Source organism: Salvelinus fontinalis, chromosome 19 (assembly GCF_029448725.1).
Source record: "Salvelinus fontinalis isolate EN_2023a chromosome 19, ASM2944872v1, whole genome shotgun sequence".
NCBI classification, from domain to species: domain Eukaryota; kingdom Metazoa; phylum Chordata; class Actinopteri; order Salmoniformes; family Salmonidae; genus Salvelinus; species Salvelinus fontinalis.
Genome location: NC_074683.1, coordinates 26,149,849 through 26,175,005, shown reverse-complemented (window position 1 = coordinate 26,175,005; position 25,157 = coordinate 26,149,849). Strand labels below are relative to the sequence as shown.

The 25,157-nt window shown below is 41.2% G+C and overlaps 1 protein-coding gene across 1 annotated transcript; it reads left to right on the top strand.

Moving 5' to 3' along the window:
* Positions 1–480: 480 nt before the first annotated feature.
* Positions 481–24,967, top strand: LOC129816558 (TGF-beta receptor type-2-like). The gene is made up of 10 exons (XM_055871145.1): positions 481–708; positions 9,340–9,490; positions 10,789–10,991; positions 16,295–16,458; positions 16,743–16,997; positions 17,574–17,750; positions 19,167–19,418; positions 19,979–20,120; positions 20,262–20,389; positions 22,455–24,967. The coding sequence occupies exons 1-10, from the start codon at positions 660–662 to the stop codon at positions 22,701–22,703; spliced, it is 1,770 nt and encodes a 589-aa protein (XP_055727120.1). The 5' UTR covers positions 481–659; the 3' UTR covers positions 22,704–24,967.
* Positions 24,968–25,157: the final 190 nt, after the last annotated feature.

Genomic DNA, 25,157 nt, shown 5'->3' with positions numbered 1-25,157 from the left:
ACCGCAACCAAAATAACAATCACACAAATATTGTGTTATTATATCGGTTTATTACAGAATTATATATAAGCTAAACCCCCTTTATAAGCCATGTGTAAGGTGTTACCAAAATAACAATATGTTGCATTATAATGCACAGTGAACGTGTAAATTAGGCTGTTATTGCTAGCTCAAAGTGAATAAAATATAATAACTTTTTCCCGGAATACACTTCGGTTGTGAGACAATAAATAGCCTAACGTTGCACAATAAATTAAACACAGCAAAACTCACATGGCAGATATAAATACTAGGCTAAAGCCTACAACATCTAAACACAAAGACAATTGCACTCTCAATTTTCAAGAATGATTGTTCTGAGCTATTATTGTTATTATTAGTATTATTATTTATATTATCCTGCTACACATCCCAGTTCACCCTGTCACCCCACATTCTACAGATTTTGGTTCCGATATTTATCAAGTTCAATTCCTGGGCGGGTCCCTTAACAGAGCTGGATGAAAAACATCTGGATCTGCCTACACGAAGCCCCAAGCCCAACCAGTTGTTTCACTGAATACAGCTTCAATAAGCTCACTACTCACATTCTCAAATACATAGAAAGATACAGTTCGACCACGACGTTTTGACCAGGTTTACATTTTTATGTTAAGATTATGGGGTGCTGGAGATTCTCGGCAGTGAATATTGTTCTTCTGTCTTTCTGTAAGTATTTTTTTATTCGCTACTCACTCCGTATTCACTTTTAAGTGTTCAGTGTCCATTGTTTCTTCAATTTCGTGAAGTTGTGAAGGGGGAGGAGGATCAAATGTTTATTCAAAGGAGGTTCTGGCCGTGTAAAACAGACTCTCAAAATTACTCAATTTCTGAAATACGACAAGAATACGTTTCTTCAGTGGAAAAGTGACATAGGTGTTATTTTCTCAATATCAGATATGTGATGGAAAAGCGGACTTAATGAAAATAAACTGTCACGTTATATTTGATTTCTTCCTTTCCCTTTGTTAATTTGTTTAAATCTATTTTTGTATTTACCTTAGCTATGCAATTCATTAAACCAGTAGTTTTACAACATGTAACATAGCATTTGTATGTGCTTTAGCAGGTACTGTCCAACTAAAGGATGTCCTGGCAGTCGCTAAACTAAATCAATAGGAATAGTCCTCGAACCTCTGGAGGCACATAATCAAATTGAAATGACTGCATTGTAAAACAATGATCCAAGTCATCCAATCTGGTGAAAAATATTTCTGACACTTTGACAGAAAGTCAAAGTTTGATTTATTATCAGCAGACTTTGAATGTTTAATAGAATTTCACTTGAAATCATGTATTGTTTACTTCAATGTTCAAAGTTTTGCCAATATTAACAGAATCTGAAGTAAACTAAACTAACTAACATTTGTCTCAAACAATTTCCCACAACAATTTCAGATTTTATTTGAATATGAAGTCAATAAGCTATAACAACAACTCACAAACATTAGGGTTATTTTATATATAGGAACATAAAAATAAATAAACATGGCTTGATCACTACATCAATGTAACTGTGACAAGTTTATTAGACCCGGTCTCAGTAGTTGTGATAGGGAAAAGATACAATAGAACTGTGATGTGATGTGACCACATCAAAAAATGTTACTGCTGCCATCTGTAATGAAAATTTCCAAACAGGAAATTGATTCTGAGACTCAATTATCCCTGCTGCATGCAAACAGGGGCACTTCTCCTCAGGGAATACAAGATGATTGGAAGCACTGATATAGATTGAGGAACAGTTTGTAGCTCAAGTACACTCTGTAGGCATTGTTACTGTAGAAGAAGTGGGGAAATTCCTCACTTGACCCATTTTCAGGGTGTCCTTTTGAGGACTTAAAAAGTTGCACACTTACTGCTTACAAGTGATATTGAGAAATCAAAGTGACAAGATGTTGAGGAGGTGTTCGGAGGTCATACTGTAAGTACTATAGAGGTAATGGTGTACTTCTCGCATGTTGTGAAGATTACTCCTGGGCTATAGAACCAACTTAAAACTCATTGATATTCATGATACAGAACTTAGTAAGAGTTGAGCAAGTCTTCTTGTGAATGATGTAACTTCTTACATTACCTATTTTCAGGGTTTGCCTTCTTGGGGACATAAGTTGCATACTTACTACTTACTAGTGATATTCAGTGATATGGAGGGTGCAAAGTAACACAGAGCACAATGAGTGCCATGACATGATGAGCTTTGTGTTGTGTTCTCTAGCCTGACCTTCCATCATCCCACATCAGCCCACAATGACAAGATTGTGATGACATAAGCAGGCAAAAATAAGATGCAAAAATGCCCCTTCTTCTCCTCCTACCCCCTCCTCCTTCTCTATGTGCCCAGCTTGCGATGGCCACCGGGGACACAAACTGACCCCTGTGCGTTCTGTTAGCCTTTGTATGTGTCCCAAATGGCACCCGATTCCGTATATAGTGCACAACATTTGACCAGAGCCCCATACACCCTGTTCAAAAGCAGTGCACTACATAGTGAATAGGGTGTCATTTAGGACAAAAATCTTTTTCTACTTTGGTTGGCAAGGGTGGCATTGCACTCATGGAGGAGCAAAGAACGATTCAACCGATTCACAACAGATACAGTGGCTATTCATTGTTGAGTATGAGAAAATAGCATGTAGCTATAACAAGAGAGAATACTATGCCCACAATTTTACATCTGGCCACTCCTCTTAGTTTAGTGACTTATTCTCATCCTTTGACTAACCTTTAGGCTACACTTGGAATCATCTTATGTACAATGCATTCGGAAAGTATTCAGACACTTTGACTTTTTTGTTACGTTACAGCCTTATTCTGGCCTTCTAGGCAGAGTTCCTCTGTCCAGTGTTCTTTTGCCCATCTTAATATTTTCTTTTTATTGGCCAGTCTGAGATATGGCTTCTTCTTTGCAACTCTGCCTAGAAGGCCAGCATCCTGCAGTCGCCTCTTCACTGTTGATGTTGAGACTGGTGTTTTGCGGGTACTATTTAATGAAGCTGCCAGTTGAGGACTTGTGAGGCGTCTGTTTCTCAAACTAGACATCCTAATGTACCTGTCCTCTTGCTCATTTGTGCACCGGGGCCTCCAACTCCTCTTTCTATTCTGGTTAGAGACAATTTGCGCTGTTCTGTGAAGTACACAGCGTTGTATGAGATCTTCAGTTTCTTGGCAATTTCTCTCATGGAATAGCCTTCATTTCTCAGAACAAGATTAGACTGACGAGTTTCAGAAGAAACTGCTTTGTTTCTGGCCATTTTGAGCCTGTAATCAAACCCATAAATGCTGATGCTCCAGATACTCAACTAGTCTAAAGAAGGCCCATTTTATTGCTTCTTTAATCAGAACAACCATTTTCAGCTGTGCTAACATAATTGCAAAAGGGTTTTCTAATGATCAATTAGCCTTTTAAAATTATAAACTTGGATTAGCTAACACAACGTGCATGGGAACACAGGAGTGATGGTTGCTGATAATGGGCCTCTGTACGCCTATGTAGTTATTCCATGAAAAATTAAAAATCAGCTGTTTCCAGCTACAATAGTCATTAACAACATTAACAATGTCTACACTGTATTTCTGATCAATTTTATATTATTTTAATGGACAATTTTTTTGGCTTTTCTTTCAAAAACAAGGACATTTCTAAGTGACCCCAAACTTTTGAATGGTTGTGTATATTTTTTACATAACTATTCAGATCCTTTACACAGTACTTTGTTGAAGCGCCTTTGGCAGTGATTACAGCCTTGTCTTCTTGGGTATGATGCTACAAGCTTGGCACAACTGGGGAGTTTCACCCATTCTTCTCTGAAAATCCTCTCAAGCGCTGTCAGGTTGGATGTTCGATGATGTTCAATCGGGTTCAAGTCCGGGCTCTGGCTGAGCCACTCAAGGACATTCAAAGACTTATCCCGAAGCCACTCCTGCAATGTCTTGGTTAGGGCCGTTGTCCTTTTGGAAGTTGAACCTTTGCCCCAATCTGAGGTCCTGAGCCCTCTGGAGAAGGTTTTCATCAAGGATCTCTCTGTACTTTGCTCCATTTATCTTTCCCTCCATTTACCTTTCCCTGAATCCTGACTAGTCTCCCAGTTCCTGCCGCTAAAAAACATTTGCACAGCATGATGCTGCCACCACCATGCTTCACTGTAGGGATGGTGCCAGGTTTCCTCCAGACGTGATTCTGGGCATTCAGGCCAAAGAGTTCAATCTTGGTTTCGTTAGACCAGAGAATCTTGTTTCTCATGGTCTGAGAGTCCTTTAGGTGCCCTTTGGCAAACTCCAAGCGGGCTGTCATGTGCCTTTTACTGAGGAGTGGCTTCCGTCTGGCCACTCTACCATAAAGGCCTGATTGATGGAGTGCTGAGATGGTTGTCCTTTTTGAAGGTTCTTCCATCTCCACAGAGGAACTCTGGAGCTCTATCAGAGTCACCTCCCTGACCAAGGCCCTTCTGCTCCAATTGCTCAGTTTGGCCGGGGGGCCAGCTCTAGGAAGAGTCTTGGTGGTTCCAAACTTTTTCCATTTAAGAATGATGCACTGTCAACTGTGGGACGTCACATAGACAGGTGTGTGCCTTTCCAAATCATGTCCAATCAATTGAATTTGCACAGTGGACTCCAATCAAGTTGTAGAAACAGCTCAAGGATGATCAATGGAAACAGGATGTACCTGAGCTCAATTTTGAGTTTCATAGCAAAGGGTCTGAATAATTATGTAAATAAGTTATTTCAGTTGTTTTTTAATACATTTGCAGAAATGTCTAAAAACTTGTTTTTGCTCTTTCATTATGGGGGTATTGTGTGTAGATTGATGAGGGAAAAAAATATTTTATACATTTTAGAATAAGGCTGTAACGTAACAAAATGTGGAAAAATCAAGGGTTCTGAATACTTTCTGAATGCACCGTATCTAATGCAATCTTCATATCTCATGTTTTTTTTAATGTTCTGAATATTGACACATTGATTGTGTTATGCTTTAAGACTGGACTAAATCACATCATTTGATTGTTAGAACTAATATCTGGTTGTGTAAAGTATATTTACATTTGTTAAAATATTTATTTTGTCATTTAGCAGACGCTCTTATCCAGAGCGCCTTACAGGAGCAATTAGGGTTAAGTGTCTTACTCAAGGGCACGTCAACAGATTTTTCACCTAGTCGGCTTGGGGATTCGAACCAACAACCTTTCGGTTACTGGCCCAACGCTCTTAACCACTAGATTTTTTATTTGTTTATGTAACCTTTATTTAACTACGCAAGTCAGTTAAGAACACATTCTTATTTACAATGATGGCCTACCAAAAGTCAAAGGCCTCCTATGGGGACGGGGGCTTGGGATTAAAAATACTAAATAAATACAATATAAATATAGGACAAAACACACATCACAACAAGAGAGACAACACAACACTACATAAAGAGAGACCTAAGACAACAACATAGCAAGGCAACAACACATGACAACACTGCATGGTAGCAACACAACACAACATAACAACAACATGATAGCAGCACAAAACATGGTACAAACATTATTAGGCACAGACAACAGCACAAAGGGCAAGACGATAGAGACAACAATACATCACACAAAGCAGCCACAACTCTCTGTAAGAGTGTCCATGATTGAGTCTTTAAATGAAGAGATTGAGATTAAACTGTCCAGTTTGAGTGTTTGTTGCAGCTTGTTCCAGTCGCTAGTGTAACAGTATAACTTTAGACCGTCCCTCGCCCCGACCCGGGTGCGAACCAGGAACCCTCTGCACACATAAACAACAGTCACCCACGAAGCATCGTTACCCATCGCTCCACAAAAGCTGCGGCCCTTGCAGAGCAAGGGGAACCACTACTTCTAGGTTTCAGAGCAAGTGACGTAACCGACTGAAAGGCTGCTAGCGCACACCACCGCTAACTAGCTAGCCATTTCACATCCGTTACACTAGCTGCAGCAAATTGGAAACAGGAGCGTCCCAGAGATATGTGTGCTTTTGGGACGTTTAACAGTGTGACTGGCAGAACGGGTGTTGTATGTAGAGGATGAGGGCTGCAGTAAAGATCTCAGATAGGGGGGGGAGTGAGGCCTGAGAGGGTTTTATAAATAAGCATCAACCAGTGTGTCTTGCGACAGATATACAGAGATGACCAGTTTACAGAGGAGTATAGAGTGCAGTGATGTGTCCTACAAGGAACATTGGTGGCAAATCTGATGGCCGAATGGTAAAGAACATCTAGCCGCTCGAGAGCGCCCTTATCTGCCGATCTATAAATTATGTCTCCATAATCTTGCATGGGTAGGATGGTCATCTGAATCAGGGTTAGTTTGGCAGCTGGGGTGAAAGAGGAGTGATTACGATAGAGGAAACCAAGTCTAGATGGCCTACCGCCCCTATTTATTGTTTAAGACTAGGCGGGATCGCTCAAAGGGATATACGTGCAGTACGCCTAGGTAATTTAATTGTGCTCTTGTCTATTTAATCAGGAAATGCTTTCCTTTTGAGTCCTGTGGAGTGGGATTTTCAGCATGCTGCATTAATAATGGGGAGATTGGTTGGAACGGGCCAACTAGGGGCCTGGTTTGGTTACTATGCTCGATGTGGGGCTCAGCGAGTCTGTCACTTACACAGTAAAACCATATAGTAGAGTATACTGTTTGAACTAAGATTTTTTTAATGTAAAGATAACTTTGCACAAACATGGACTTTACAACGACACCAGGACGGTTCTCTGTCCAAAAGGACAAAAGGAATGAGAGTGCAGATGAGAAAAATAAGAGATTTGGGAGTTTTCTTGTTTTATTTACCCATATTTGTCACGTTCCTGACCTGTTTTCCATTGTTTTGTATGTGTTTAGTTGGTCAGGGCATGAGTTGGGGTGGGCATTCTATGTTATGTGTTTCTATGTTGGGTTAAATGTGTTGCCTGATATGGTTCTCAATTAGAGGCAGGTGTTTGACGTTTCCTCTGATTGAGAACCATATTAAGGTAGGCTGTTCTCACTGTTTGTTTGTGGGTGATTGTCTTCCGTGTCTGTGTATGTCGCACCACACGGGACTGTTTCATTTTCGTTCGTGTATGTAGTCTTTTCCTGTTCGTGCGTTCTTCGTGTTTATGTAAGTTCACATGTTCAGGTCTGTCTACGTCGTTTTGTTGTTTTGTAATTTTCAAAGTGTTTTTCGGGTTCGTCTTCGTCTTTAAATAAATCATTATGGATTCAACCTACGCTGCATTTTGGTCCGACCCTTACTCCTCCTCCTCGTCCGAGGAGGAGGCATTAGACGATCGTTACAATATTAGACAAACTAACTTGAATAATAGCAACATCACCATCAACACATAATGTAGAGGATGTTGCATGTTCTGGTGATGTCTTGAACATGTCTTCTAAAAACAAGATCCAGACAGAATTCAATAAACATTTCAACCTACTGAGCTTAGACTACATTACATTTTTACAGAACTGATTCGATTTAAAGACCTAGCTACTTTCTTAGATTTTTCCTTAAAACCCACATTATTTGAGAGGGTAAATATACATGTATTACAGTATGTACTTGATCTTTTTAGAAACATGAACCTTTCAGCTCTTCCACTATGTTGGTGTTTTTTTGTGTGGTGAGTATAGTCAGTGTAGTTATAGAAATATAATCACAGATCCTACAAATTTAGATCTACCCGTTTCAAACCAACTTGTATTGGGATGCCGTCGTAGTGATTCTATTTCTATGGGTAAGCTGATGGGGAACCAGGGAGAGTTAGTTGAGACTTGAGGCTGAAACTGAAAACCAAATAAATGCAGCCAACATCCCTGGGCCTCCCGGCTGTAAGCATGCAGCAGAGCGGTTGGATTTCCCATAAGACACAAAGGGGCTGAGCTTCAAACTTGGCTCAGGCGAAACTTCTGGCTTCAATTTATTTCTGGAGCAGTCACTGCTGATTTTAATTAGTTGAACGTTTGTGGAGGGGGCTTTTTTGTTGCTTACCCAGCCTTTTTAGTTGTATTTTTTTCTCTATTTTCTCCCCCCTCTCTTCCTTAGTCTTTGTGTGTGTGTGTGTGTGTGTGTGTGTGTGTGTGTGTGTGTGTGTGTGTGTGTGTGTGTGTGTGTGTGTGTGTGTGTGTGTGTGTATGTGTGTGTGTGTGTATTTTGATGGTTGGCATTGGCCAACATCTGGAAGCCTTTGTGTAATATGTGTACAGCTTCTTTTAATGTTTGCGTAGTTTTGTTAGATCACCATCCCTCTCGAAGTGATAAAAATCCCTCATCTGGCTTGAATCAGCCATTAATATTGTTGTTATGTGGAAACACAAGCAGGGAGGGAACGGCAGATAAGATGTGTGGGAAGAAACACTCACAATGCCTTCTAGAGCCTGTGTCAAACCACAGCACCACAGCCCCCCCAAACCAGGCCTGGGCCAAATACATATTCTCTGTGTTTCATTTACAATCAAAAACTTATTTCAAAAAGGTTTGGAATCTATTATATACTTTGTACATAAGCTAAAATGTATAATAAAACATAAGTATTTTGAATAACAACCAGTTACTAGTAAAGCTTCCCTGTATGTACGCATACAATTGTCTCTACCAAGAGGTCTGGACCGTTATGGCAGAGGAATGGGAATGCTCTACTCTGGCTGTTCATGTTAAACCCACTGCTGGTGGGGAATAAATCATGCATTTCAGTGTCATGCAATTTGGTTTGGGAGCACCCTCAAACGCCTACAGTATGAGGCACAGAGTAAAATTGGGCCAATGTCTGCAGACCTTCACACATTATGGATATCCTATCCCAGCCCTTTCCTTATCTAGATAAACCAGGTGTGCATCCCAAATTGAATTCTATTCCATTTATAGTGCACTACTTTTGTCAGGTTTTGAACAGGACCCATAGGGCTGTGGTCAAAAGTAGTGCATTATCCAGAGAATAGGGTGCCATTTGGGATGCACACCAGGGTTGTGCCTGCAACCTATCTGATGTGACTTGTCACAATAAAAAGGGTGTGCTCTAAACAGCAGAACATTTGGCAGATCGGTGTGATAACGATATGGTTTTGGAGATATATCAAAACTTGATTTGAAAGTTAACTTTGTCTTCCAAAGAATGTTGTGATAACCTGTTTAGCCTTGGTTTATTGTCACAGAGCCATGTGAAGTTGTATAGCCTGGCCCTATGGTTCTGTTTTGTGCCAGCCATTCTATACAGAGCCAGAACTGCTTTCCTCTGATTATTGTGCGTGTGTGTATGTGCTTGCCTGCGCATGTGTACGCGCTTACATGCATGCATGTGTGTGTATTCCACAGGCCTTCCCATCCTCTCCTTCACACATATCAAGACCAGCCTGTGTAAGTGGTGTGACTACTCCAGCCCTATCTGTGAGGACAGTGTGTGTTACACCAACTGTTCCCTCTCCTCCTTCTGTAATCTGAGTGAAGAAATCTGCGTTGCTATATGGTAAGTGCAAGTTTCTCAAATTCAAGTTTATTTGAAATAGGCTACATAAAGAATGAACCTTTCACATTAAAAGCAGCAAGAACGTTATGGACAAATATACATACAACAACTAGTAATGTTGATCTGGTTTAGCTTATAAGTGCAGCAAGTAGCCTAGTGGTTAGAGTGTTGGGCCAGTAACCGAAAGGTTGCTGGGTCGAATCCCTGAGCTGACGTTTGTTGTTCTCCCCCTGAACACGGCAGTTAACCCACTGTTCCCCGGTAGGCTGGCATTGTAAATAAGATTTTGTTCTTAACTGGCTTGCCTAGTTAAATAAAATAAATATATATAGCTTCCCATTCAAGGTACAGTATATTTATACAATAAGGCAGGAGGTGTGGTATATGGCCAATATACCACAGCTAAGGGCTGTTCTCCCGCACAATGCAACGTGGAGTGCCTACATACAGCCCTTAGCAGTGGTATATTGGTCATATACCACAAACACCTGAGGTGCCTTATTGCTATTATAAATGGTTACCAACGTAATTGGAGCAGTAAAAATACATTTTTCGTCATTCCTGTGATATAAGGTCTGATATACCACGGCTGTCAGCCAATCAGCATTCAGGGCTCGAACCACCCAGTTTGCTTTCCTATGTTTGCAATGAAGCGGACAAAGCCAATTGTGTCTCTATGTGATTGTTACTCTCAGTCTGGTATGCTGGAACCTGGTGGTCAAACCTCTACAGTAATAAAGAAATAGTTTCCTATGGGCCCTGGTCAAAAGTAGTTCATGTTTTAGGGTATGCATACTTGGTCTTAGTTCCTGCCCTCACAGCCCCTCCTAGCCCATGGTGGTTGTTTCTGTAAAGTCTATTGGCTGCTCCAATGGAACCCTTTGGGCACTGGTCAACAGTAGTGCACTACATAGAGAATATGGTGCCATTTGGGATGCATACCGATTGAAAGAGACTGGTGTTGTTGAGACTTGTGTTGTTGGCAGGCAGGATACAAAGCAGATTGGATTGACCATTTGTAAAATAAAAACTTCCAGTCCAGTCAAACAAATCATGCATAACAATTCCACACAAAACCACAAAAGTAAAAAGGCAACTTCCCAGACACATTTTCCTATTCTAAAATAGTTCAGCCATTTCCGTTTACTAGTTTGATAAATAACTTCTGTGTGTGTTTGTGCCTGCGCGTATGTGTGCGCCTGCACACATGTGTGTCCGTCTGCCTGCTCGCCTGCCTGCCTCTCTGCCTGCTTGCCTGTCTGCTTGCCTGTGTTTGTGTGGGTTTCCATGTGACCCAGGCGGAAGGACAACCAGAGTACGAGTGTGAAGACGTTATGCCACCAGCCCAAGCAGCCCCTGGAGAACATCATGTTGTCCAACTACTCCTCCAACGAGTGTGTGATGGCTCCTCATCCTTCTGAGGACGGGGTCCTGTTCGTCTGTGGCTGCCTGGGAGAACATGAGTGCAACGATAAGCTCATATTCGACAAGGGCTCCAATGGTAAGAAGCACCTTTTTCTTTTACCCTGGAACCAGGCGTGGTGTACATGGTGCAACCAGACATTTCTTACATTGAAAAGTATTTTATTATGATTATGTAAGTATTTGATGATTAATTAGGATTATTTACAATTTAGTCTATCAATAAAAAGAGGAGAAACATGTATAATGTACAGTGCCTTCAGAAAGTATTCATACCTCTTGACTTATTCCACATTTTGTTACAGCCTGAATTCAAGATGGATTAAATATGATAATTCTTTCACCCATCTACACTCAATTTCTCATAATGACAAAGTGAAAACATGTTTTTAGAAATGTTTGCAAATTTGTTGAAAATTAAATACAGAAATATCTTATTCACATACAGTAGCAGTCAAACGTTTGGACACACCTACTCATTCAAGGGTTTTTCTTTATTTTTACTATTTTGTACATTGTAGAATAATAGCGAAGACATTAAAACTATGAACTAACACATATGGAATCATGTAGTAACCAAAAAAGTGTTAAACAAATCAAAATATATTTTATATTTGAGATTCTTCAAAGTAGCCACCCTTTGCCTTGATGACAGCTTTGCACACTCTTGGCATTCTCTCAACCAGCTTCATGAGGTAGTCACCTGGAATGCATTTCAATTAACAGGTGTGCCGTGTTAAACGTTCATTTGTGGAATTTCTTTCCTTCTTAATGCGTTTGAGACAATCAGTTGTGTTGTGACAAAGTAGGGGTGGTATACTATTTTGATAAAAGACCAAGTCCATATTTTTTTTATTTCACCTGTATTTAACCAGGTAGGCCAGTTGAGAACAAGTTCTCATTTACAACTGCGACCTGGCCAAGATAAAGCAACGAGAGCATACAGGTCGCAGTGGTGGGTAGTATATGGGGCTTTAGTGACAAAACGGATGGCACTGTGATAGACTACATCCAGTTTGCTGAGTAGAGTGTTGGAGGCTATTTTGTAAATGACATCACTGAAGTCGAGGATAAGTAGGATAGTCAGTTTTACGAGGGTATGTTTGGAAGCATGAGTGAAGGAGGCTTTGCTACGAAATAGGAAGCCGATTTTAGATTTCATTTTGGATTGGAGATGCTTAATGTGATTCTAGAAGGAGAGTTTACAGTCTAACCAGAAACCTAGGTATTTGTAGTTGTCCACATATTCTGAGTCAGAACCGTCCAGAGTAGTGATGCTAGTCGGGCAGGCGGGTGGGGGCAGCAAACGGTTGAAGAGCATGCATTTAATTTTACTAGCCTTTAAAAGCAGTTGGAGGCCACGGAAGGAGAGTTGTATGGCATTGAAGCTCGTTTGGAGGTTTGTTGTTCATAGAAGGCACCCCATAGAGACTGTTAGAGGTCCGAACAACATGCCCTCCGATTTGACACACTGAACTCTATCTGAGAAGTAGTTGGTGAACCAGGCGAGGCAGTCATTTGAGAAGCCAAGGCCATTGAGTCTGCCGATAAGAATGCAGGGATTGACAGAGTCGAAGGCCTTGGCCAGGTCGATGAAGACGGCTGCACAGTACTGTCTTTTATCGATGGCGGTTATGATATCGTTTAGGACCTTGAGCATGGCTGAGGTGCACCCATGACCAGCTCGGAAACCAGATTACATAGTGGAGAAGGTACGGTGGGATTCGAAATGGTAGGTGATCTGTTTGTTAACTTGGCTTTCGAAGATTTTAGAAAGACAGGGTAGGATGGATATAGGTCTATAACAGTTTGAGACACTCTAGTGTCTCCCCCTTTGAAGAGGGGGATGACCGCGGCAGCTTTCCAATCTTTGGGGATCTCAGATGATATGAAAGAGAGGTTGAACAGGCTGGTAATAGGGGTTGCAACAATTTTGGCAGATCATTTTAGAAAGAGAGGGTCCAGATTGTCTAGCCCAACTGATTTGTAGGGATCCAGATTTTGCAGCTCTTTCAGAACATCAGCTGTCTGGATTTGGGTGAAGGAGAAGCGGGGGGGGGGGGGGGGAGTGGCTTGGACAAGTTGCTGCAGGGGGTGCTGAGCTGTTAGCTGGGGTGGGGTTAGCCAGGTGGAAAGCATGGCCGGCCGTAGAAAAATGCTTATTGAAATAATGCTTATTGAAATGGCAGCTGAGAATTGGTGCTCTTATTCTCCATGGACTTTACAGTGTCCCAGAACCTTTTGGAATTAGTGCTACAGGATGCAAATTTCTGTTTGAAAAAGCTAGCCTTAGCTTTCCTAACTGACTGAGTATATTGGTTCCTGACTTCCCTGAAAATGTGCATATCGCAGGGGCTATTCGTTGCTAATGCAGAACGCCACAGGATGTTTTTGTGCTGGTCAAGGGCAGTCAAGTCTGGGGTGAACCAAGGGCTATATCTGTTCTTAGTTCTACATTTTTTGAACGGGGCATGCTTATTTAAGATGGTGAGGAAATCACTTTTAAAGAGCAACCAGGCATCCTCTACTGACGGGTATGAGGTCAATATCCTTCCAGGATACCCGGGCCAGGTCGATTAGAAAGGCCTGCACGCTGAAGTGTTTTAGGGAGCGTTTGACAGTGATGAGGGGTGGTGGTTGAGCGCGGACCCATTACACACGCAGGCAATGAGGCAGTGATTGCTGAGATCCTGGTTGAAGACAGCAGAGGTGTATTTAGAGGGCAGGTTGGTCAGGATGATATCTATGAGGGTGCCCATGGTTATGGATTTAGGGTTGTACCTGGTAGGTTCCTTGATCATTTGTGTGAGATTGACGGCATCTAGCTTAGAATGTAGGACGGCCGTGGTGTTAAGTATGTCCCAGTTTAGGTCACCTAACAGTACGAACTCTGAAGATAGATGGGGGCAATCAATTCACATATGGTGTCCAGGGCACAGCTGGGATCTGAAGGGGGTCTATAACAAGCGGCAACAGTGAGAGACTTGTTTCTGGAAAGGTTTTTGGTTCCAACCGCTGTGTCTTTGTGAGATGCAAAGTAGGTGAACGGATGATCTCCGCATGTGTGGTTCCCACCGTGAAGCATGGAGGAGGAGGTGTGATGGTGTGGGGGTGCCTTGCTGGTGACACTTTCTGTGATTTATTTAGAATTTAAGGCACACTTAACCAGCACGGCTATCACAGCATTCTGCAGCGATATGCCACCCCTTGTGGTTTGCGCTAAGTGGGTGTCGCCCTGACCTTAGAGCTTTTTATGTCTCTATTTTGGGTTTGTTCAGGGTGTGATTTGGGTGGGCATTCTATGTTCTATTTTCTTTGTTTTTGTATTTCTTTGTTTTGGCCGGGTATGGTTCTCAATCAGGGACAGCTGTCTATCGTTGTCTCTGATTGTCTCTGATTGATTTTCCCTCTTTTCTGTGTGGGAAGATTAGTTTGTTTAGGGCACATAGCCTTTAGCTTCGCGGTTTGTTTTGGTAGTGTTTACTGTTTGTTCGCCGTCATTGTTACTAATAAAATAAAATGTACACTCACCACGCTGCACCTTGGTCCTCTTCTTTAATTGGCCGTGACAGTGGGACTATATTGTTTTTCAACAGGACAATGACCCACAAATTAACGTTTAACAAGGCACACCTGTTAATTGAAATGCATTCCAGGTGACTACCTCATGAAGCTGGTTGAGAGAATGCCAAGAGTGTGCGAAGCTGTCATCAAGGCAAAGGGTGGCTTTTTTTAAGAATCGAAAATCGAAAATATATTTTGATTTGTCTAACACTTTTTTGGTCACTACATGATTCCATATGTGTTAATTCATAGTTTTAATGTCTTCACTATTTTCTACAATGTAGAAAATAGTCAAAATAAAGAGAAACCCTTGAATGAGTAAGTGTGTCCAGTAGGTCCCTACTGTACGTATTCACACCCCTGAGTCAATACAATGTAGAAGCACTTTGGTGGTGATTACAACTTATGTATCAGCTTTGCACATCTGGATTTGAGTATTTTCTCCCAATCTTCCTTGAAGATTTTCTGGAGCTCTGTTAAATTAGATGGGGAGTGGCAGTGAACAGCAATCTTCAAGTATTTCCACAGATTTTCAATGGGATTCAAGTTTGTGCTTTGGCTGGGACACTCATGGACTTTCACATTCTTGTTCCAAAGCCATTCCAGCATTGCTTTGGCTGAATGCTTGGGGTCATTGTCCTGTTTGAACGTAAATCTTCGCTCCAGTCTAAGGTTGTTTGCATTCTGAAGCACGTTCTCATCAAGGAGTTGCCTGTATTTGGCTCCATTCATTGTTCCCTCATCCTTACCAGTGTCCCTGCCGCTGAAAAGCATCCCCATAGCATGATGCTGCCACAACCATGCTTCACTGTAGGGATGGTGTTAGACAGGTGATGAGCTGTGTCTGGCTTTCTCCAGACATAGCTCTTTGCATTCAGGCCAAAGAGTTAGATTTGTCTCATCAGACCACAGAAGATCTTGCTCTGAGTCTTTCACGTGTCTTTTTGCAAACTCCAGGCATACTGTCATGTGCCTTTTTCTCAGGAATGGATTCTGTCTGGCCAAGATTGGTGAAGTGCTCTAGAGACTTTTGTCCTTCTGGCAGGTTCTGTCATATCAGCTAAGGAACTCTGTCGTTCTGTCAGAGTAGTCATTGGGTTCTTGGTCACCTCCTCGACCAAGGTCCTTCTTGCCTGGTTGCTCAGACGGCCAGCTCTATGCAGAGTGGGTAGTTATATATATTTTTCCATTTCCCAATGATGGAGACCATTGTGATTTTGGAAACTTCACTATTATTAAACTTGTTTTATACCCTTCCCCAGATATATGCCTCATCACAATCCTAACTCTGAGATCTACGGACTGTTCCTTGGACTTCATGGTATAATTTCTGCTTTGACATACACTGTCAACTGTGGGACCCTAAATAGACAGGTGTGTTTTTTTCAAAATCATGTCCAAACAATTTAATTGGCCACAGGTGGACTCCAATCAAGTTGTAATGAATTCTCAAGGAAGATCAAAGGAAATTGGATGCACCTGAGCTCAATTTTGAGTGTCATAGCAAAAGGGTGTGAATACTTATGTAAATGAGATATTTCTGCATTTAATTTTCAATAAATGTGCACACATTTTTAAAAACATATTTTCACTTCGTCATTATAGGATATTGTGTGTAGATGGGTGAGAGAATATTTTTTTTTTAATCAATTTTGAATTCAGGCTGTAAAACAACAAGATGTGGAATAAGTCAAGGGGTATGAATACTTTCTGAAGGCACTTTAAATACTACAAAATGTAATAGTAGTAGTAATGTTGTATACTTACCTATGATCAGATTCCATGTTGTCTTCACTGTGTTTTTAACTGTGTCCTCAGGTTTTTCCAAGCTCAAGAGTAAAGATGTGATCCCAGTGGTAGTGATCAGCCTGGTCCCTCCCTTCTTAGTGGCTATCATTGCTTCCATGGCTTTCTACCTGTACCGTACCAAACAGCCCAGCAAGCAGCCCAAAGACTGGGCTCCCAAACGCACACACTACAAGGTGGGTGGAACACTGAAAAACATTATAGCTTCCAATTGGTTAAGTGTGTCCCAACTGGCACCCTATTCCCAACAACATAGTGCACTCCGTTTGACCAGAGCCCATAGGTCCCTAGTCAAAAGTAGTGCACTATATAGGCAATAGGGTGCTATTTGGGATACAACCATAACCAACTGACTGGAAGCAATTTATAAAGAGCTGTCAACTAAAATTCCCTATTGGATGGGTTGCTGAAGGCGACTTGATACATAACTACAAATATAGTTAATTCATTCATTCATCAGGCTTTGGACATCCCTGAGGGACTTAGTGGGGACGTCATCACCGGTGGTGAGGACTGCCATGGCAAGCCATCAGCCATCAATGGCGACACCACCTCTGACATGTGTCCTGTCCGGGCCTGTAACTTCAACCACAACATGGAGCAGCTGCCTATCCAGCTGGAAGCCTTGGTGGGGAAGGGTCGCTTCGCTGAGGTGTGGCGGGCCAAGCTCCACCACCAGGCCACCGGTTCTCTGTACGAGACAGTGGCAGTGAAGGTTCTTACCTCTCCCCTGTTTTGTTTTCCTTCTCCCTAAATGGCACCATATTCCCTATATAACGCACTGCTTTTGACCAGGGCCCCTTGGGCTCTGGTCAAAAGTAGTACACTGTGTAGGAAGTAGGTTGTAATTCAGTACACAGCCTTTGTTTTCCCTCTCCCCTTTAAAATAAATACTATTCTGTAAAGTGTTCTGAAGGAATGAATACCTTATTGTCCATTTAGGGGGAAATTTGTCTTGCAACATATCGTAGCCCCTTGGCACACACATACACAAAAACACAGGACATACAACACTTCACTTATGTGCAACACATATCAAAGGACAAACTTCAGACAGACATACACTGTAGATGAATACTGTAAGTGTGGGTTTGCTTTATAGTCCGTCTGTGTTTAGGAATCTGATGCTGGTTGGAATAAATTATTTGCGTTCCCGGTTTGTTCTGCAGAGTGGGGTTTTGAGTGTTGGCCGGACTGTACCATTTTATATTGGTCGTACAGAGGGTGTGTGATGTCTTTATTGATGTGATTTTCATGTGATAAAACACTTTGAACACATTTTGATTTGAAGATCTTCCCGTCTGTGGAGTACGTGTCCTGGAGTAAGGAGAGGGCCATCTTCTCTGACGCCAACCTGGAGCACGACAATGTGGTTAAATTCCTCACAGCAGAGGAGCGAGGGCCCTCCGGCTCCCCTCAGAGGCAGTACTGGCTGGTCATGGCCTATCACAGCCTTGGGAACCTGCAGGTATGTTTATCTTTGTCAGTGGTGTAAAGTCCTTAAGTAAAAATACCTTAAACTACTACTTAAGTTGTTTTTTGGGGTATCTGTACTTTACTTTACTCCACTACATTCCTAAAGAAAATAATGTACCATACATTTTCCCTGACACCCAAAAGTACTGGTTACATTTTGAATGCTTAGCAGGACAGAAAAATTGTCAATTTAACACACTTATCAAGAGAACATCCCTGGTCATCCCTCCTGCCTCTGATCTGGCGGACTCACTAAACACAAATTCTTAGTTTGTAAATTATGTGTGAGTGTTGGAGAGTGCGCCTGGCTATCCGTAAATTTAAAAAACAAGAAAATCGTGCTGTCTGGTGTCAGGGAAAATTACATACTTACCTGATTTGTTTGATATTAATAGTAAACGGTTATATATTTAACAAAGAGTAAGACTGGCCTGCTAATGCTGAGTTTTTATGGTGTCCACTCTAGCTTCCTGCAGTTAGTTTGGGTGTCTGGTTAAGGAAATTAGTTTTACTAGGGATAGCTTGAGCTCACAATAAGTTGGTGATAAAAATCTAAAAGCTGGCATTCTATAGACAAGATGTGGTGTGTGTGACCCGAGATAGAGATAGCCTGGAAGAGTTTAGAACGATGCCTCATTGTCTCATCTACCTGGCATCTGGGAAACTAAGCGGGGTTAGAAGTAAAACAACATCCCGTGCAGATAACCAGGAGATGGACCAAGGTGGCTTATGGGAACGGTAGAAATGACTGACCGAGCATTTAGGTCCTATTTAAGATCTCTATTTTTTCATTATCAGTTAAGCTCTCGGCAACACAACTTAGTGTGCGGTCAACGGTTTCATTATTGCAATAATTAATCGATGTTGAATAAATATGATTGTTTGAATAATTGGCCAAGTGTCTCTCAGTACTGAAATTTCCACTACACTGGTTTGTTTAATATAAGGAATTTCAAATGATTTATACTTTTACTTTTGATACTTAAGTATATATTTAGCAATTACATGTACTTTTGATACTTAAGTAGATTTAAAACCAAATACTTTTAGACTTTTACTCAAGTAGGATTTTACTGGGTGACTTTCACTTTTACTTGAATCATTTTCTATTAAGGTATCTTTACTTTTACTCAAGTTTGACAATTGGGTACTTTTTCCACCGCTGGTCTTTGTTTTGGTTATTGCTTAGTTGATTGAGGCCAGGATCCAATCGAAGTGACGTTGTCAACAAGCGTATTGCATTTGACTTCTAAAAGTAATTTACGCTTAAGCCGATATCCGCAGCGTTTGCCATGAATGTGATCTCTGTGAACGTTGGAGACATTGCCTTTAAAAGGCTAAAGGGCGACTTGACACGAAAATAGATTTCATTTGTTCATTTATTCATCCATCCATCCATTCATTTCAGGACTTCCTGGTGGGCCATGTGTTGAGCTGGGCTGAGCTTTGTGCTATGGCTGGGTCGGTGGCTCAAGGATTGGCCCACCTTCATAGTGATACCACCCCCTGTGGGATCCCCAAGGTGCCTGTGGCCCACCGCGATCTGAAGAGCAGCAACATCATGGTAAAGAGCAGAAGAGAGTGTGCCCTCTGTGACTTTGGTCTGGCTCTGAGGCTGGACCTCTCCCTCACCGTGGATGACTTTGCCAACAGTGGCCAGGTAAGGTGGAACAGGTGTAATGTTCATTGTAGTCGCTAAGGAAACGAGGTATCAGTGTTCTACTCTAGCTACTGCAACTATGAAGTAGGCCTGTGTATGGTGCCTTCTGACACAACTACTGTATCTGTGAAAATTCTTACAGAAAATAACAATATATTAAATTGTAGTCCTGGTTGAATGCCACCTTAAATAAAAAACTACGCTATATGAATGAAATTGTTTTATAACGCGGTGCTAAAACCAAAATGATGTTTAATGTACAGATGTAGGATCTTAATTTGAGCCAATTTGTTTCAACAGGATAATAATCCTGCAGCAACAGGACATTTTAATTATTATGTAGATTATAAATAATGGACATTACTGTCGGGGTTGATATATTTTTCAAATGGGACAATCAAGTCTGAAATTTCACAGAGGAAATTACAAACTTCAGAAGCATTTTTAAACCTCAAATAAACTACAAGTTTAAAATGTCCTGCATTGTAGGACAGTTCTCCTGCAACAGGGTGATCAAATGTATAGCTACATCTGAAATGTCCCTGTCCCTTGTTGTCCAGGTGGGGACAGCTCGCTACATGGCCCCTGAGGTGTTGGAGTCTAGGGTGAATCTGGAGGATCTGGAGGCCTTTAAACAGATGGATGTCTACTCCATGGCCCTGGTCCTCTGGGAAATGGTGTCCCGCTGCGAAGTCATAGGGGGTACATTAACCTATTCTACTACGGTGATTCGGGGTAAACGTTTGTAACTCAGACTTTGATTAAAGTAAAAGACTGTGATGAAAGTATAGAATATATGATAAATAACAAAGCGTTTACAGTGTGTTTCCTGTATTTTCATAGAAGTGAAGAGCTATGAGCCGCCGTTTGGCTCTAAGGTGTGTGACCAGCCGTGTGTGGACAGCATGAGGGACCTGGTCCTGAGAGACAGGGGCAGACCTGAGATACCCACCAGCTGGACAACACATCAGGTACACCGTGTTGTGTGTGTGCATGGTGAGGGAACTGGGAAGTCAGCACTCCTCTGCCCATTGAGGCCGGTATTCAATATGAGCGCTCTAGTCGATAATGCGGCTGTTGAAGGCAATGTTACCGCATTTCCAATTGAGCTGCAGATGTCGGCTCAATTGGAAATTACGTTTAAATATGAAGCGTGCTATAGCGAGGTTCCCAATTGAATCCCGGTCTGCATGATAACAGTTTACAATCACATCAACTATAATTCACATTGGTTGTCAACAGGTTTGGGGTCAATTATATTCCAATTTACCCAATACAGGGAGTAAACTGATGGAAGTAATATATATATATATATATATATATATATATATACACACTACCGTTCAAAAGTTTGGGGTCACTTAGAAATGTCCTTGTTTTTTAAAGAAAAGCAATTTTTTTCCCCCATTAAAATAACATCAAATTGCTCAGAAATACAGTGTCGACATTACTAATGTTGTAAATGACTATTGTAGCTGGAAACGGGTGATTTTTAATGGAATATCTACATAGGCGTACATAGGCCCATTATCAGCTACCATCACTCCGGTGTACCAATGGCACGTTGTGTTAGCCTTTTAAAATTATACATTTGGATTAGCTAATTGATCATTAGAAAACCCTTTTGCAATTATGTTAATAACACAGCTGAAAACGGTTGTGCTGATTAAAGAAACAATAAAACTGTCCTTCTTTAGACTAGTTGAGTATCTGGAGCATTAGCATTTGTGGGTTCGATTACAGTCTCAAATTGGCCAGAAACAAGGCACTTTCTTCTGAAACTCGTCAGTCTATTTTTGTCATGAGAAATAAAGACTATTCGATGCAAGAAATTGCCAAGAAACTGAAGATATCGTACAACGCTGTGTACTACTCCCTTCACAGAACAGCGCAAACTGTCTCTAACCAGAATATCTAACCAGAATAGAAAGAGGAGTGGGAGGCCCCGGTGCACAACTGAGCAAGAGAACAAGTACATTAGAGTGTCTAGTTTGAGAAACAGACACCTCACAGGTACTCAACTGGCAGCTTCATTAAATAGTACCCGCAAAACACCAGTCTCAACGTCAACAGTGAAGAGGCGACTGCAGGATGCTGGCCTTCTAGGCAGAGTTGCAAAGAAAAAGACATATCTCAGACTGGCAAATAAAAAGATTAACATGGGCAAAAGAACACAGACACTGGACAGAGGAACTCTACCTAGAAGGCCAGCATCCCGGAGACGCCTCTTCACTGTTGATGTTGAGACTTGTGTTTTGCGGGTATTATTTAATGAAGCTGGCAGTTGAGGACTTGTGAGGTGTCTGTTCCTCAAACTAGACACTCTAATGTCCTTGTCCTCTTGCTCAGTTGTGCACCGAGGCCTCCCACTCCTCTTTCTATTCTGGTTAGATATTCTGGTTAGAGACAGTTTGCGCTGTTCTGTGAAGGGAGTAGTACACAGCGTTGTACGATATCTTCAGTTTCTTGGCAATTTCTCTCATGGAATAGCCTTTATTTCTCAGAACAAGACTGACGAGTTTCAGAAGAAAGTTCTTCTGTTTCTGGCCATTTTGAGCCTGTAATCGAACCCACAAATGCTGATGCTCCAGATACTCAACTAGTCTAAAGAAGACTAGTTTTATTGCTTCCTTAATCAGAAAAACAGTTTTCAGCTGTGCTAACATAATTGCAAAAGGGTTTTCTAATGATTAATTCTTCTTTTAAAATGATCAACTTGGATTAGCTAACACATTGGAACCATTGGAACACAGCAGTGAAGGTTGCCAATAATGGGCCTATGTAGATATTCCATTCAAAATCAGCCGTTTCCAGCTACAATAGTCATTTACAACATTAACAGTGTCTACACTGTATTTCTGATCAATTTGATGTTATTTTAATGGACAAAAAAAATGCTTTTCTTTCAAAAACAAGGACATTTCTAAGTGACCCCAAACTTTTGAACAGTTGTGTATATATATCTTTTTTTACTTTCTGTATTGACTAAATAGTCAAGGAATCAAACCTTCCGGGTCCTACTCTTCCCTACTGTAGGGTATGGATCTTCTGTGTGCAACCATCAATGAGTGTTGGGACCACGACCCAGAGGCCAGGCTCACAGCCCACTGTGTGGTGGAGCGCTTTGGAAGTCTAGAAGAGGAGATGGAGCAGAAGGGGTTAGACACTATCAACAACAGCCAGAACAACCGTCAGGGTCCTCCCTCTGGCATCTTCCCTGACTGTGACGTGGACCCTTTGACCCCTGAAACAGACACAGAGGGACCCTCATCCCTGGGCCACTGACTGAGATAATATAAGGATCACCAGAAAGAGACATTGTTGTATGATAGATTGATGGCACTCTACCCTACGAACAAAAGGGGCACATTTTTGTATGATATATTGTTTAATTTGAAGGAGCTGGTCTCCTGTTCGATTTGTGTAATATAGCCTTTATGAAGTGTCTTACGAATGCACTTATGAACTTGTGACACTGAAGAGTTCTTTCTGCCCCTTGGAAAGTTTTGTGCACAGGATTCAGGGAAGAGAGCAAACTAGCATACCACTAATTATCATCCCAACTTAACATGTCAATTTGACCAATAACTAAAAAAGAAGATCAGTTTCCAAATCTGAAGTACATAAATCCTATAGTGAATGATGACATGTATGCGTCACTAATGGCACCCTGTTCTTTACTACTGTTGACCAGAGCCCTATTGCTCTGCTATATACAGGGACTAGGGTGCTGTTTGGGAGGCACCAATGGTTGTTATTTGCTACAGTACAGAAAGCACTATATTTTGTGACAATCTCCATTGGTGTTCCAGCTATTTAAATTGGTCCTCTTTCCTATTGGAGAGAATTTACCTTACAAGAATGATTCCTTACCACATTTTTTCTTCTTCTCAAATGAACTGTTCCATTGCCTTCTTACAGTGTGTAGCCTCAAAAGCCCTATTTATACCTGCTGCTTACATGCGTTCTTCGTCCTGATCTTCCCCAGTCTTGCCAGTTTACACTTACAAGATCTGATCAAAATTAGTTCACGAGTCTTTTAATCATCTACACATGTCTAAAAATGTGGGCACAGTCAAAATGAGTCAAGATTAGGACAAAGGGCACATGTTAAAACCAGGTATAAAGTGGCTGAAGAGCAGTGTGGTCCTCGTCCTGCCAGTATGCATCCTAAATGCCACTATAAGCTCTGGTCAAAAGTAGTGCACTATATAGGGATTAGGGTACCATTTGTGACGCAAACTAGAGTTATCTCAGAGCTGAGGGGTTTGCATTTTTCTTAACCACAAGCTGCTGCGACTGTGAATGGTGAGTAGACTAGGGACCACAACACACAAACTAGCATGGAGAAATGCCCTTTTTAAGATGAAAGAAAACCAAAGAGCATTTAATGATTCCTTTGAACTAATAGCTGCACACACACACACGTTTGGGGTCACTTAGAAATGTCCTTGTTTTTGAAAGAAAAGCAATTTTTTGTCCATTAAAATAACATCAAATTGATCAGAAATACAGTGTAGGTAATGTTGTAAATGACTATTGTAGCTGGAAACGGCTGATTTTGAATGGAATATCTACATAGGCGTACAGAGGCCCTTTCAAAAACAAGGACATTTCTAAGTGACCCCAAACCTTCAACGGTGGTGTATAAATATATATATATATATATATATATATATATATAAATAATTTAAAGCTATTGCATAAAGCTGCGTTGATTGTCAATATGTTTTTTTTATGTGAAGTAGTTGCTGCCTTCATCCATTTACTAAGACAAAAGTGTATTTGATTTAGTCCAATCCTATGTCTGACCATTAAGGAGGGCATGACCTGTCTAAATGTAAAACATTGAACTCACAGTAAGAGGGACTGCTGTCCCAGACAGCCTGGTATGAGATTCTCAGACCAATTCAATCATTCAATGACTCTCTTGCTTCAAAGGTAACATTAAAGTCTTCCATCACACTAACCATGCGGACTCAATAAACAGGAGTAGGTGTAGATTCTATTAAGCCATTAAGATCAAAAGACTTTCCTCTGAGAAGCAAATGTTTGGGAAAGCAGCTCTCTCTTATTGTGAGGCATGACACGGACTTCCTCTTCAAATCATGAGCTGGGTCGTGTTCAATAGGTACAAAATGGAAGAAAATGGATTGAAATGTGGAAATACTATCTTAGACTTGTCCAATAAGAAGGGCTTGTTTTTGCTTTCTGTTCAAAAACGTTTTGCTACGGTGTGACTTAATGAACACAACTCAGGTTAACCCTCTTCCCTCGGGAATGGTCAAGTATGGAGATGCACAGAGTAAGTACAAGGACTTAACTATGTGGCTTAATGTGTCTAACATTAATGATCTATGCAGAAGATGTTATTTGACTTCTGATAAATGACCACAGATAAATACCAAATGTGAACTGGTTCCACTATCTAACATGTTGCCTATTTGTCTTATAAAAGAGTTTGTATCAATCTTTTATTTTCTTCCCATTTGTGATATAAAAACCCCCCACTAAACTGTCATAAAAACACACATGAAAAAGAACAAACATTCCACTGTCAAGCGGCTTTATTCGTTTGTTGTTCCGGATCCCTTATTTTAAGAGGTTGACATTGTACACGTGTCACAATATTTCAGCACGGTGCGCAATATAAGGCCAGGATTCAATCCAATTGTGCTTTGTCAGCTATGCACCATTTAAAGGCCGATTGAGCCCACATATGCAGCATTAACCGTGAAT

Coding starts and splice junctions, on each gene's coding strand:
- LOC129816558 (XM_055871145.1), top strand. CDS start 660: ATGGGGTGCTGGAGATTCTCGGCAGTGAATATTGTTCTTCTGTCTTTC. Junction 19,419..19,978: donor ACTTTGCCAACAGTGGCCAG/GTAAGGTGGAAC, acceptor CTTGTTGTCCAG/GTGGGGACAGCTCGCTACAT. Junction 20,121..20,261: donor CCGCTGCGAAGTCATAGGGG/GTACATTAACCT, acceptor GTATTTTCATAG/AAGTGAAGAGCTATGAGCCG.